The following is a 12,801-nucleotide window of genomic DNA, read 5'->3' as shown; positions in this document are numbered from 1 at the left end:
TATTCAGTGAGTGTTCACTGTATGCCAGGCCCTATTCCAGGCTCTGAGGATACATCCAACAAACCACACAAAAAAATTGTGTGGAATCTACACTTCAATCACAGATCAACCATAGGGATGCGATTAGCAAGAGATTCACATAAATCCAACCATAGTTATTGGCCAAAAAATAACAGAAAATAACACACATTTACATATGTGATTATGAACCTATAAAATCCTTTGGTATGCAGTTTATATTTTTATATAGTGTTCTTATTATATGCATAATGTATTCACACCTATGTATCACTCCACAGAGATACAAACAGTAAGACTGCAAAAAGAATTTCATTGGCAACTTAAGAGATTTTGAAAGTTCATTTTACATGTGCCCGAGTTAGGCACAGCCTTCAAAAACTAACCACCTTATAAGTTGTGACTCCAGTGTACTGAAATGAAACTCTGACATTGCTGGGCAAAAAGAGCATGAGAATGATGGCGAGATGAATCCACAGTCTGGTTAGATTTGCAACAGGGAACAAGCAACAGCACATTCACTTGAGTGCATGCGGTCACTCAACACTGGAAGTCACACCAAGAGTTAACAACAACAAAAAGCAGTTCATGACTCATTTCCCATTCTTTAAATATAAGTAAAATAGAACTTGATGTCATAAATATTTATAAGCAACTCTTAATTATAAAACCCTAAAAGAAAAATTCTTCACATTACACTTAGTATGACTATCATTTTCATATATTTTTCAGAGTATTAAAAACACCAAGAAAAACCATTTTAAAATTTTGCAATAATTTTATTCTATATACATTAATACCATTTAACCCTGAAAACAGTCTTCACTTATACAACATAAAAAATGTTTTCTTGACAGTAAATGGATAGAAATATTCCATTACCATAAAGCTACCAAGAGATTCATGCTCCAAAGAGCAAAGTTAGGAAAACAAATAATAATTATACCAATGATAAGCACCAAGACAGAACTTTTTTGCACTTAGGGCCTGATTGGTTATATTTAAACATAACCTCTACCAATAGAGGACCAAAATAACACCTTTATTTGGCAAAAGAAAAAGATAAAAATACACAAAGAGGTCTGGAAATCGTGAAGAATGTTCACTTTAAGAATAAGATAATGAAGTGAATCATACTTGTTAATGTGACATCTGCAAAATATACTCATATGCCACTTTTTTGCATCTTTAGTTCACTTTATACAATTCCAACTGTTCCATTTTTATGTTTCACACTAAAGCAAATGAGTATATTGAATTATGTATGTTTGCTGTAATGAATCCAAGCCATCATGGCTAGATCTAGCAGTTCCAGCAATCCTATTTGCCACTATTCCAACTGGTGAATTATTTATCTTTGTCATTTTAAAAAACTTTAGCCAGATGAGATATTGCATGTGTGTGTGGGGGTGGGTGCATGTATGCAAGTTTTCCAAAGCAGTGAGAGTAAGTAACCTGGACAGAGACAAGACAGACAAGTTTATACATCTCCAGCTAACCCCTAAAATACATGGGCAGCCAGACACCGATTACCCACAAAATAAACCTGAGGCGGCAGTGAGAGAATTAGGGGACCAGTCACCACAATGACGGATTGGTGACAGGTGTGGAAAATGAGAACTAAAGCAGGATGCCCCAGCCACAGCATCCCTGGGATGCTGGGGACATGAAGCAGCAACAGCCGTTTTCCCAACTGGGATCAGGGATTGGGATGCCGGGGGTCAGCAGCCGAGGTCCCTGGCACTTCCACAGAAGTGGAAGTGAAAACATCTTGGGGGCCCTAGAGTGTGAGCTTGGGCTCCCTCCTCCTGTTCCCAGCGGTTCTCCCAGACCAGATACTACTCCTTCCAGAGGCTTCCCTTCCACTTCCAACTTAGTCTCAGAAAGGGTGTCCCCTTCAGTCCCACGGGGTCCCTGAGTTTGAGGTAATGCACACTGCGGAGTGAGTGACACGTGAAGTCAGGCTGTCCACTCTGCACACAAGCAGTCCAGAGGCAATGGTAACCAAGTTTTGTCATCTCAGTAACACTTTACTGAGATGATCTCCCCACACAACCGATGATGTGGAAGGCAGAGAAGAAAAAAATATTGCTGGACTACGATAGAAAGACTTAAAAACTCAGTGTTGAAATTCCTGAAGGGAAAGGAAAAGCAGGCATATGATTTTTCCCTTTCTATTTCCCATCCTTGGCTTTGAGGTAAAAGAACACCAAGGTTGCCTCTGTCCCTGTACCTGCAGAGCAGTCCTAGGGCATTCCTGAGCTGTCTGCCTCCCAAACTGGTAATCCTACCTTTGGACATGCCTATACAGCTCTTCAATTCAGTTTCCAAATCCACAGCATTTTTTAAAAACAAAATGATACAGTTGCATTCTTTAAATGCCAACTCTGAAATCCGCCATTTAAAAAAAATGAAAACCCAGCTGGAGTATAAATAAAAAGTCAGATAACATTCTCCCCTTTTAAAAGGTGTTCTATTTGGTCTGCTGAAAACATGCTCATGACTGCTTCTGAAATAAGGCCCTTACAAGGAGCCCATGTGGTAATCTGCAATTAAGCTATTTTGTTCAATGTTGTCAGGTTTTTAACCTACAATATATCTATCACTTCCTTCATTAAAAACCCCCCAAAATGGGCCCAACAGACACACAGAAAGATTTCATTTATAATTCAGTGAATTTTAGTCACACCAAAATATAATCTAACCCGTCTAAACATGCAACTTCTCTTTCTCCCCCACAAGAACTAAAATTCCTTTCTTTTCAAACAGTTGCGGGATCAAGTTAAAGTCTTAGGATTCTGCACAGCTACAGTATAATTTTAAATTCATGTTGGTATTCATTCTCTGTATTTTCCCAGATGTATCTTAAATAAGCTTCCTGGGCCATAGTACTCATAGAGATATTTAAAAAGTTGCATATTACATTGTGAAATTCTAATAAACTCTCAGTTTATCAGGGTTTATCCCTTAGCGTGACTTCATATAACCTCTACAGGATGCAAGTTTATGGACAAAAGGTATTTCAAACACAAAAACCTTAGCTCTGTGTCATAAATAAATTTGGGTAAAATCGCAAGCCTTCCACTGAGTCATCTCGGCAAAGATGGCCCATCTTCTCTGCAAGAAGCAACCTAGGAATACAAAGAAACAGAGACAGTTATCTGTCCACTCAGGAACACACACACAAGTGGTGATGAAGGGTGAGCACCTTACTCACCTTTCCTTGGCCAGGAGGACAGACATTCCCACGAGCTTAGCAAATTCTTCGGATGTTAGGGATCCCCTTTCTGAAACCTAACAGAGACACAAAGCAGGTAAAACAAATGTGATTGAGTCTGGAGACCTAGATACTGACCTTAGGAAGCATGTCTAGCAATAGATGCAAGAAGTAACTTATTGCATTTTCTACTAAAATCCCACAAGTAGTCACTATAGAACCAAGTCTTAATTAATATTTCATTCTACAAAAGTTGAAGGACCTAAAACAAATATAGTAGGGTCTAAAATATCAAAATGAAGCCCTCTATATTAAGCCTAAAAAGGGCTATTCACTATTCTGAAAAGGAACATGCAACAAATTCTGAGTGTGTATTATATGCTCCAGTGAAGGAAACATATATAGGTCTAAAGTGTGCAATAAAAACAGCATAATCTTGGGATTTCCATCTAGTCTAAAATGAGAACAGTAATAAATGCGAGTTATTCAAATTATGTAGGCTGACTATGGAGGTAAAGAACGGGAATGTTTCAAGTATCCTAATGAGTAATATTGGCAGTTTGGCCTGAAAATAGTTGCTTTTCACATTTTTTAATATTTATTTTATTTATTTGAAAGAGTTAGAAAGGGAGAGAGAGATCTTCCATCTACTGGTTCACTCTCCAAATGGCCACAACAGCCAGGGCTGGGCCAGGCTGAAGCCAGGAGCCAGAAGCTTCATCCAGGTCTCCCACATAGTGCAGAGGCCCAGGTACTTGGGCCATCTTCCACTGCTTTCCCAGGCTATTAGCAGGGAACTGGACTGGAAGTGGAGCAGCTGGGACATGAACTGGTGCCCATATGGGATACCAGCATGCAGACAGCAGCTTAACCTGCTACACCTCAATGCCAGCCCTGCATTTCACATCGTTTAAGCAGTTATTTCACGAAACAACTTGTGCTGTTTAAAAAGGCTGCTTATATAGGTTATACTGAAAGAAAAAGTTCAAACATGTAGCATTCTGATTAATACAGTTAAAATCTGTTATCAGTACTGAGCTTCAATAGAAAAGAAAGAAGCTCACCAATCTAGCTCTCCTGACTTAGGTTAATTAAGATTGTCAGTAAGTTTCACAAAACTAAAATGTATGACATTGATGAGTACGTCTTCATCCTTAATGACAGCCCTTTTTTAATTGGGTCTGTGAATGTTACTTTTTAGTAAAGTTAAAGTCAAAAGGAAATCCTGTTTCTCAAGTTGCTCAGCACTTAAGTCCGGGCGAGGAATGGCGAGGAAACTGCGTTCACATACTGTCTCCAGGGCTGAGGCCACCATTTCCTCTTCTTTGTGGGACTGAAGCTCAATTACCATGACGCCACTGTCAAAAACTCGGAGCCTGGAAACCAGAGATGCCAGAACAAGTCATCTAGGATATTCAACCGCTAAAGAGAAGCACTTCTTTTTACTTTCTTCTATGCTCAGGTGTGAGGGCAACGGTGACCACAAGCAACTATGGCAAAACTAAAAAGCTCATGAATAAAATTATGAACTAGATTCTACATGCTAAATAAAGACTGCTTAGCTCCTTTTTTTTAAGTATAAGGAAAATACATTTCACAGCTAACTACTACATTCTAAGCCCTCCAGGACTGACACAAAAGGTCTAAGAGGGGCTGGTTGTTCTGCCCTCCTGGGAGGAACCCATGGTCTTTTCTCCAAGGGTAAACTTGGCCATGCTCTCCTGTCCACCCTGTGTGGGACCGTGGTTCCACAGAGTAGCTCCTGTGGAGCTTCCTTTACCTGACGGGTAACTTCAGCGATTCCAGCATCTTGCAGGCATTCACTAAATCTTCCGGTGACAACAACTAATGGAAAAAAAAGTCCACTGCAAATCAGCACAGTGATGCTGTATAATTGTAAACACCACTAAAACAAAAGAGGAAATCAAAAGACCATTCATCAAGGATTTGAAATGACTTAATTACTACAGGAGCCTAAGACTTCTATTCACTAAAGCAGTGCTATCCAAAGGGATATAATGCAGGTCACATACATAATTTTATATTTTTCAGTAGTCACATTAAAAAAAAAAAAGTAAAACCAGGTGAAATTAATTTGAATGCATAAATTTCTATTAAAATTCAATAATTACTTGCCAGTGCCGCGGCTCACTAGGCTAATCCTCTGCCTTGTAGCGCCGGCACACTGGGTTCTAGTCCCGGTCGGGGCACCGGATTCTGTCCTGGTTGCCCCTCTTCCAGGCCAGCTCTCTGCTGTGGCCAGGGAGTGCAGTGGAGAATGGTCCAAGTACTTGGGCCCTGCACCCCAAGGGAGACCAGGATAAGTACCTGGCTCCTGCCATTGGATCAGCGCGGTGTGCCGGCCGCAGCACGCCAGCCACGGCGGCCATTGGAGGGTGAACCAACGGCAAAAGGAAGACCTTTCTCTCTGTCTCTCTCACTGTCCACTCTGCCTGTCAAAAAAAAAAAAAAATTCAATAATTACTACAAAAATGATTAATGATAGAGCTATTTAACATTTTTTATGGAAAGTCTTCCAGAGATAGAGTGTGCTTTACACTTGCAGCACATCTCATCTGGATTTACTACATTTCAGGTTCACAACTGTCACATGTAGCTGGTGGACACACAGCCTTAAGGGGTCAGCACAGTGCCACAGTGATGAGCACAGCTGTGACTCACAGAGGATGCTCCAAAGCCAGCCATGGCTGAGTCCGAATCTGTCAAACCACTGTCTTTGGCTGTGGCCTTGGTCAAGTTATTGAATCTAAGTCTCCACTGTCTCATCCCCAAATTATCCCTCAGATAGAGATATTGAAAAAGAACTACCTCACGAATTACGGAGAACGTAAACAAGGCACTGCGAGCAGGGGTGTGAAGGGGCAATGAGAACCGAGAGTCAGCCTCTGGTGCACACCCAGAGGAGTGGCTCTTCCCCGCTTCCCTTCTGCAGGAGCTCTAGGGCTGTGCCCAATCCCAGGGTTAACTACTGCGAAGAAAGGGCTTCCTGCATGACCTCATCCATCACAGCCCACACACACAGCGTCAGAGCTCAGGGTCTCACTCAGTCCAAACCCTGCTGTTAAAGGTAAGAAAGCTGGAGGTTAAGTGAGCTGCTCAGGGTCACTCAGCAAATCACCGGCAAAATGAGAACAAAATCCACCTCCTAGATCCCAGGGCAGTGCTCTTTTCCCTATATTAAACTGCTTCCTAAAGCAGTGTCGACGCTCACAACTGTTCCTCAAATTGTAGTCACCATAGGAGAATTTCCATTATATAGCAAGAAAGTCTAGATTTATTTAAGAGTATCTAAAGATTCCAGTCTTACTTCCATTCCTCGAGCCCGGTTTACTAAACAGTACACCTCTGTGAGTGACATTATTCCTCCTCGTTCCTGTTAAAATACGAAATAAAAAAAGTGTTACAATTAGCACCAGCTAGCATTTTTTTAAAGTTTATTTATTTATTTGAAAGGCAAAGTAACAAAGAGAGAGGATGACACACACAAACACACACACACAGCACTTCCATATACTAGTTTACTCCTCAAATCTCCACAACAGGCACAGATGGACCAGGCCAAAGCCAGGAGCCAGGAACTCCATCCTGGTCTCCCATACAAATGGCAGGGATTCAAGTACTTCAGCCATCATCTGCTGCCTCCTAGGGTGTGCATTAGCAGGAAACTGCATGGGAAGCAGTCGGACTCAATCCCAGATACTCTGATACGGCCTATGGGCCTCCTTTATGCTTCGCTATTAACATACTGCCTCATGTTTTTTAAGTGTGAAATAGGCTTCTGTTTGTGTTTAAAGAAGTCTTTATTATAGTCATTGAAATATTTGAAGTTAAAATGATGTGATTATCTGGGATGTGCTTTAAAAATAATTTCGGGGCCAGCACTGTGGCATAGTACACTAAACCTCTGCCTGCAGTGCTGGCATCCCATATGGGTGCCGGTTCATGTCCCAGCCGCTCCTCTTCCGATCCAGCTCTCTGCTATGGACTGGGAAAGCTGTGGAAGATAAGTGCTTGGGCCCCTGCACCCACATGGGAGACCTGGAAGAAGCTCCTGGCTTCAGATCAGTGCAGCTGCAGCTGTTGCGACCATTTGGGGAGTGAGCCAGCAGATGGAAGACCTTTCTCTCTGTCTCTCCCTCTCTCTGTAACTCTGCCTCTCAATTAAATAAATCAGTCTTTTACAAAAATAATAATTTTGAGTTGAGGTTGCTTTATAGATGAAGCTAGATGACAGGCACTTAAGATTCTTTATACTATTTTGGCATATGCTTGAAAAATTTTGTATTATGGAATTATTAACAGTATACTATACATTATTAAAGACTAGATTTTTTTGGAAATATATCTAGAGGAAAATCATACATAAATTTCCTTTTGAAGACAAGAAAAATTTCATATCAAACAGATTTAGAAAATTATAAATATATGAAATGGAAACCAAAAGCTACTTAGTAGATTACAAAGACTCATTAATATAACTACACTGAATTAATTTAAACATTCTTGAAAGAAAACATGTCAGTTGATAATAACTGCATCATGGAAAGAGTTATGCTCTTGTGAAGATCTCTGATGACGCAGACATAACCTGACAGCTTTGAAAGTACACTTAGGTTTGGTGTTTACCTCTAAAGGCGCCTGTAATATTCCAGCCAGCTGTTTAGCCAGCTGCATGTGGTACTGTGTGCCAGAGCCATAGGTTTCCCTGGTAACCGGGTTGGCTATTCCCATGCTCAGCAAGTAGGATTTAAACCTGATGGTCTAAAACAAGAGAGAAGATGCACAGAAAAACTATCACAATTAATTCCTCTACCCAGACACCTGCATGAATTTCAATTCTCCTCAGTTATTTCTATACACCCATTCAACTATAAAGGAGCAAATTTCTAGTAGTTCCTTGCAGAAATAAATACTGTTCTCCCTTTTACTATCCTGTTCTCAATTACTTCATAAGTTTGGTGGGAAAAGAGATGCAGACACTAACTATGCTATAATTAATGCCAATCAAATGATTAGAGCCATAAACTTAGAAAGCAAAATTGCTATGACCACACTATAGACAAATTTACCAAGACATCAAATTTAGGGATATATGAAAAACAGCCACCGCTTTCACAGTTCAGTATCTCTCTTTTCTATATTCCAAGGAAAGGTACAGAAGTAACCTTTAATCCTACTACAAAGAAAAGGATTCTTATGATTGACTTTAACTTATTTTAAATTTTCACATATCCTCAAACTCTAAAAGAAATGCACTACCAATTAAGAAAGCAAACTGGTAAACCACAAAAACACTGCACTACTTCTATAATTAGCTTCTAATGCCTTAAAAAAAAAAAAAAAAGAACCTATTTACCTCATCTTCTGTGATATCACCTTGTTTGTCTTTAATTTTATTAGCAATTGATTTTGATAACTCCACCATTTCTTTAGCCTGTCAAAAGGAAAGCACAGACTGAAAAGAAATAATGTTCCAAAAGGATCAGCTAACACATAATTTCAAGATGTATCACAACTGGTATGAATTAACAGGCATAAATGACGTACCTTGATCATCAGCTTGCTGAGGTCTTCAAAAGCCTGAAATGAGAAATCAATTTCTGTTGGAAAGGCTTTAAAGACATAAAGCATCATCCGTGTTCTTCCATATAATGAAAATACATCAAATTTTCTTACAAATACCAATTTATTCATAAAATATTTACACTAGTAATGAATCTCTTTTATTATAAAAATTCAGTTTAGCAAGAAGCCATACATTTTCCAAAACAACTGCAAAGAAAAAACTTCAAGTTTTCAAGGAGAAAATAGTTATTATTGATTAAACAAACAAAAGAAACATAAGCAATGATTCAGAAAATATCATTTACTGGCATATGATACAAGTAAAAAAAAATTCTTTTGGGGCTAGTGTCGTGGTATAGTAGATTAAACCTCCCCCTGTGACACCAGCATTCTATATGAGCACCGGTTTGAGTCCCAGCTGCTCCACTTTCCATCTAGCTCTCTGCTAATGTGCCTGGGCACCTGCCTACCCATATGGAAAATTCAAATGGAGTTCCAGACTCCTGGCTTTGGCCTGGTTCAGACCTGACCATTGTGGTCGCTTGGGGAGTGAACCAGTGAATGAAAGATCTCTCTTTCTCTAACTCTGCCTTACCAATGAAAAATAAATATTTTAAAATAAATCTTTCACTAGTTTCTATTAAAATAATTTCCTCACAGGAGGTGAAGAATCCACAGCATTAGCAAGCTTGTCTTGTTGAAAACATAGTACATAGCTGCAGAAAGACTTCTGTGGGCACACTTTTGGCTTCAATAATAGGTACGATTTAACTGAAACAGTAGGCTGCACTTCTGAATTTAAACACTTGATACTTATAGCTTTGGGTATCCTGGATATCAGATAAGAAAAGCATTCATATATCACCAAAACGATTCTCAAGAAAAGCCATCAATTGTTTGATTTTCTACAATAACCATACAATTCAAAGGCATTTCAAACTTAATCAGACATGTTTCCAGTAAATTATTTCAAGTTACCAAAAATACACTACCAGTGCAGAATGTCTTGACTAATTGATGTGCACAGAAGTTATTTTTTTAATCAATTAAACAACCTGACCTTAATTGAAACCTCAGTCTACACGGTGCTCTGATACACACAACAGGGGCTGTGATCAGCTTATGCCCATCTGCAGGGAAGTGCCTTCCATCTGCAAAAGGACTTTGTTAAAAGAATAGAGTGCAGTGCAAGATTCTACGTACAACTCACCAAGGCTAATCCTGAAAACAAAGGAGAATGTGCACACACCTAACAGGAATTTCCTCAGATAAACAAAAGGCTTAACACTGGGTTCTTATCAGCCACAGCCAGCAGATGCAGGAAGCCCTTTGTGGGAAACTGTGGGCACCAGCTCTGAAACTAAGTCAACTGCAACATTTAAATGGAGGGCAAATCATACACCAACCTAGTTTTGAAAAATAAAACACAGCGTTTTACACAGTTAGCTTTTTTACTGTGAATATATAAAGCATCAATAGATTTCTTTTATCAGTATAAAGAAAACTAAGACATTTTTATATGGTAAACTGCTTCATTTATTATATTTGTATTTTCACTGAAATGCTACCATAATAGTGAGTCTACATACAATACATAAGTTAGTCCTTTATGGTCAGTAAAAAAATATTTCAGTGCCTTGGAATTATTTATAAAATATTTTAAGTAATTATAAAATACAAACCAAAGTTTCTATACTTCTTTTATTATTCTAAATTTTACAATTAGCCAATTATCAAAAGAAATGGGTATTGTAGCCCAATGGGTTAAGCCATCGCCTGTGATGTCAGCATCCAGTATGAGCTCCGGTTTGAGCCCTGTTCCAACTCCCTGCCAATGCACCTTGGAAAGCAGAAGAAGACGGCCCAAGTGCTTGGGCCCCTGCCATCCTTATGAGAAACTCTGACGGGAGTTCCAGGTTTCTCATTATAATTTTTTTTTTAAATGGGCAGCGAGGCCACCATTGTGGTGTAGTGCATAAAGCTACCACCTGTGACTCAGGCATCCCATTATGGGCGTCAGTTCAAGTCTCAGCTGCTCTACTTCGAATCCAGCTCCCTACTAATATGCTTGGGAAAGCAACAGAAGATGGCTCAAGTGCTTGGGCTCCTGTACCCACAAGGGAGACCTGTAAGAATCTCCTAGCTCCTGGTTTCGGCATGGCCCAGCACTGGCCATTGCAGCCACTTGGGGAGTGAACCAGCAGATGGAAGATCCTTCTCCTACTGCAACTCTTTCAGATATATAAATCAATCTTAAAAAAAAGGCAGAAAAGGGCCGGCGCCGTGGTTCAATAGGCTAATCCTCCGCCTTGTGGCGCCCGCACACCGGGTTCTAGTCCCGGTCAGGGCGCCAGATTCTGTCCCGGATGCCCCTCTTTCAGGCCAGCTCTCTGCTGTGGCCAGGGAGTACAGTGGAGGATGGCCCAAGCGCTTGGGCCCTGCACCCACATGGGAGACCAGGAGAAGCACCTGGCTCCTGGCTTCGGATCAGTGCAGTGCGCCGGCCGCAGCGCGGCGGCCGCGGCGGCATTGGAGGGTGAACCAACGGCAAAGGAAGACCTTTCTCTCTGTCTGTCTCTCTCACTGTCCACTCTGCCTGTCAAAAAAAAAAAAAAAAAAAAGGCAGAAAAACTACCTACAATAAAAACAAAATAGGTACATACATACGTCCATTATATAATTTTATCTACAGAACTTTGGACTCCTCTATCATACCCATAGTCAAATTTTCACTCCAATTTAGAAAAAAATGCCATTTGTTTGAAAACCATGGACTATTCTAAGCTTACAGCATTTCTTACTGACTTCCAATCACTACTTTGGTTATTTGCTTCAGAAACTATTAATATATTCTTGAGGGTCCAGCACTGTGGCGTAGTGGGTAGTCAATGCCTGCAGTGCCAGCATCCCATATGGGTGCTGGTTCGAGTCCTGGCTGTTCCACTTTTGATCCAGCTCTCTGTTAATGTGCCTGGGAAAGCAGTGGAAGATGGCCCAAGTCCTTGGGCCCCATAAGAAGCTCCAGGCTCCTGGCTTTTTATCAGCCCAGCTCTGGTCATTGTGGACATTTGGGAGTGAACCAGCAGATGGAAGACCTCTCTCTCTCTCTCTCTTTGCCTCTGCCTGCCTATAACTCCGCCTTTCAAATAAATGAAATAATTTTTGGTTTCAATACTCTTTGATTCTGTGCCTTTGCATGTCCCGTTCGCTCTACCTGGGTTCATCTTATCCCTATTGGTCATAGAGTAGCAGCTGCTCATCTTTCAGACTTTGAGTTCCAAGTTCCTGCTATAATCAAGCCTTCTCTGTTATTTGTCCTTGCTACAGGACACAAAATGTAGACAGTGCCTGCTCACCTGCCTACACCTAGTGCATCCCTGCAGTACCAGCAGCATTCTGGGCAAGGACTGGCACAGAGCAGAGGGCAAAGGCTATCTGGTGAATGAATCAGTAATCTGCACGAGAGGACAATGCTTGTGTAGAATCCTTTCAGTTGTGGACCCAGTGAAACTTAACTGAAATACATTAAGAAAGGCATTTTGAACATAACACCAAGTCAGTAAGGCAGCTTTCATAAAAGAAATATAACACAAACACTACTTTATGCCATCTCCAAAAGTATCAACACAAAGTGAGATGACAAGATGGTTGCTGACAGTGACAACACTACCTACCTGGGGTGCTGTGGCATACTGTGAATTTGCCTATAAATCAGGAGACCTGAATTCTCATACCCCTTGTTATAATCTAGTCACTCTGAGACAGTTTCTTTTCTGGGTAATAAGAACCCTTTTATGGGAACAGAAGATTCATGAAGATGGTAACTATGGCAGTATAGCTTTTGAATCTCTCCAAATCACAACATAAAAACAGGGCATAAGGTGGGCATTTGGCACAACAATTAAGCTGCTACCTGGGACACAAGCACCCTATCTCAAGCATCCTGCTCCTGATTCCAGGTTCCTGCTAACACACACCCA

General features: G+C 40.6%; 1 protein-coding gene across 6 annotated transcripts in view; it reads right to left on the bottom strand.

Moving 5' to 3' along the window:
* Positions 1 to 776: 776 nt before the first annotated feature.
* VPS36 (vacuolar protein sorting 36 homolog) overlaps positions 777 to 12,801 on the bottom strand; it is a 38,124-nt gene continuing 26,099 nt past the window's right edge. For all 6 annotated transcript variants that reach the window (XM_008273890.5, XM_089304210.1, XM_002720741.6 and 3 more), the window contains 8 exons: positions 8,804 to 8,836; positions 8,613 to 8,690; positions 7,883 to 8,017; positions 6,564 to 6,629; positions 5,016 to 5,080; positions 4,527 to 4,611; positions 3,236 to 3,312; positions 777 to 3,149 (listed from right to left, as the gene is read on the bottom strand). In XM_008273890.5, the coding sequence (XP_008272112.3) occupies positions 3,056 to 3,149; positions 3,236 to 3,312; positions 4,527 to 4,611; positions 5,016 to 5,080; positions 6,564 to 6,629; positions 7,883 to 8,017; positions 8,613 to 8,690; positions 8,804 to 8,836 (633 nt within the window). In that variant the 3' untranslated portion in view covers positions 777 to 3,055. The remainder of the gene's footprint in view (positions 3,150 to 3,235; positions 3,313 to 4,526; positions 4,612 to 5,015; positions 5,081 to 6,563; positions 6,630 to 7,882; positions 8,018 to 8,612; positions 8,691 to 8,803; positions 8,837 to 12,801) is intronic.

The sequence above is a fragment of the Oryctolagus cuniculus genome, chromosome 9 (assembly GCF_051225735.1).
Source record: "Oryctolagus cuniculus isolate XC-2025 breed Fujian yellow rabbit chromosome 9, ASM5122573v1, whole genome shotgun sequence".
NCBI lineage: Eukaryota > Metazoa > Chordata > Mammalia > Lagomorpha > Leporidae > Oryctolagus > Oryctolagus cuniculus.
This window is presented reverse-complemented; position numbering and strand designations above follow the sequence as displayed.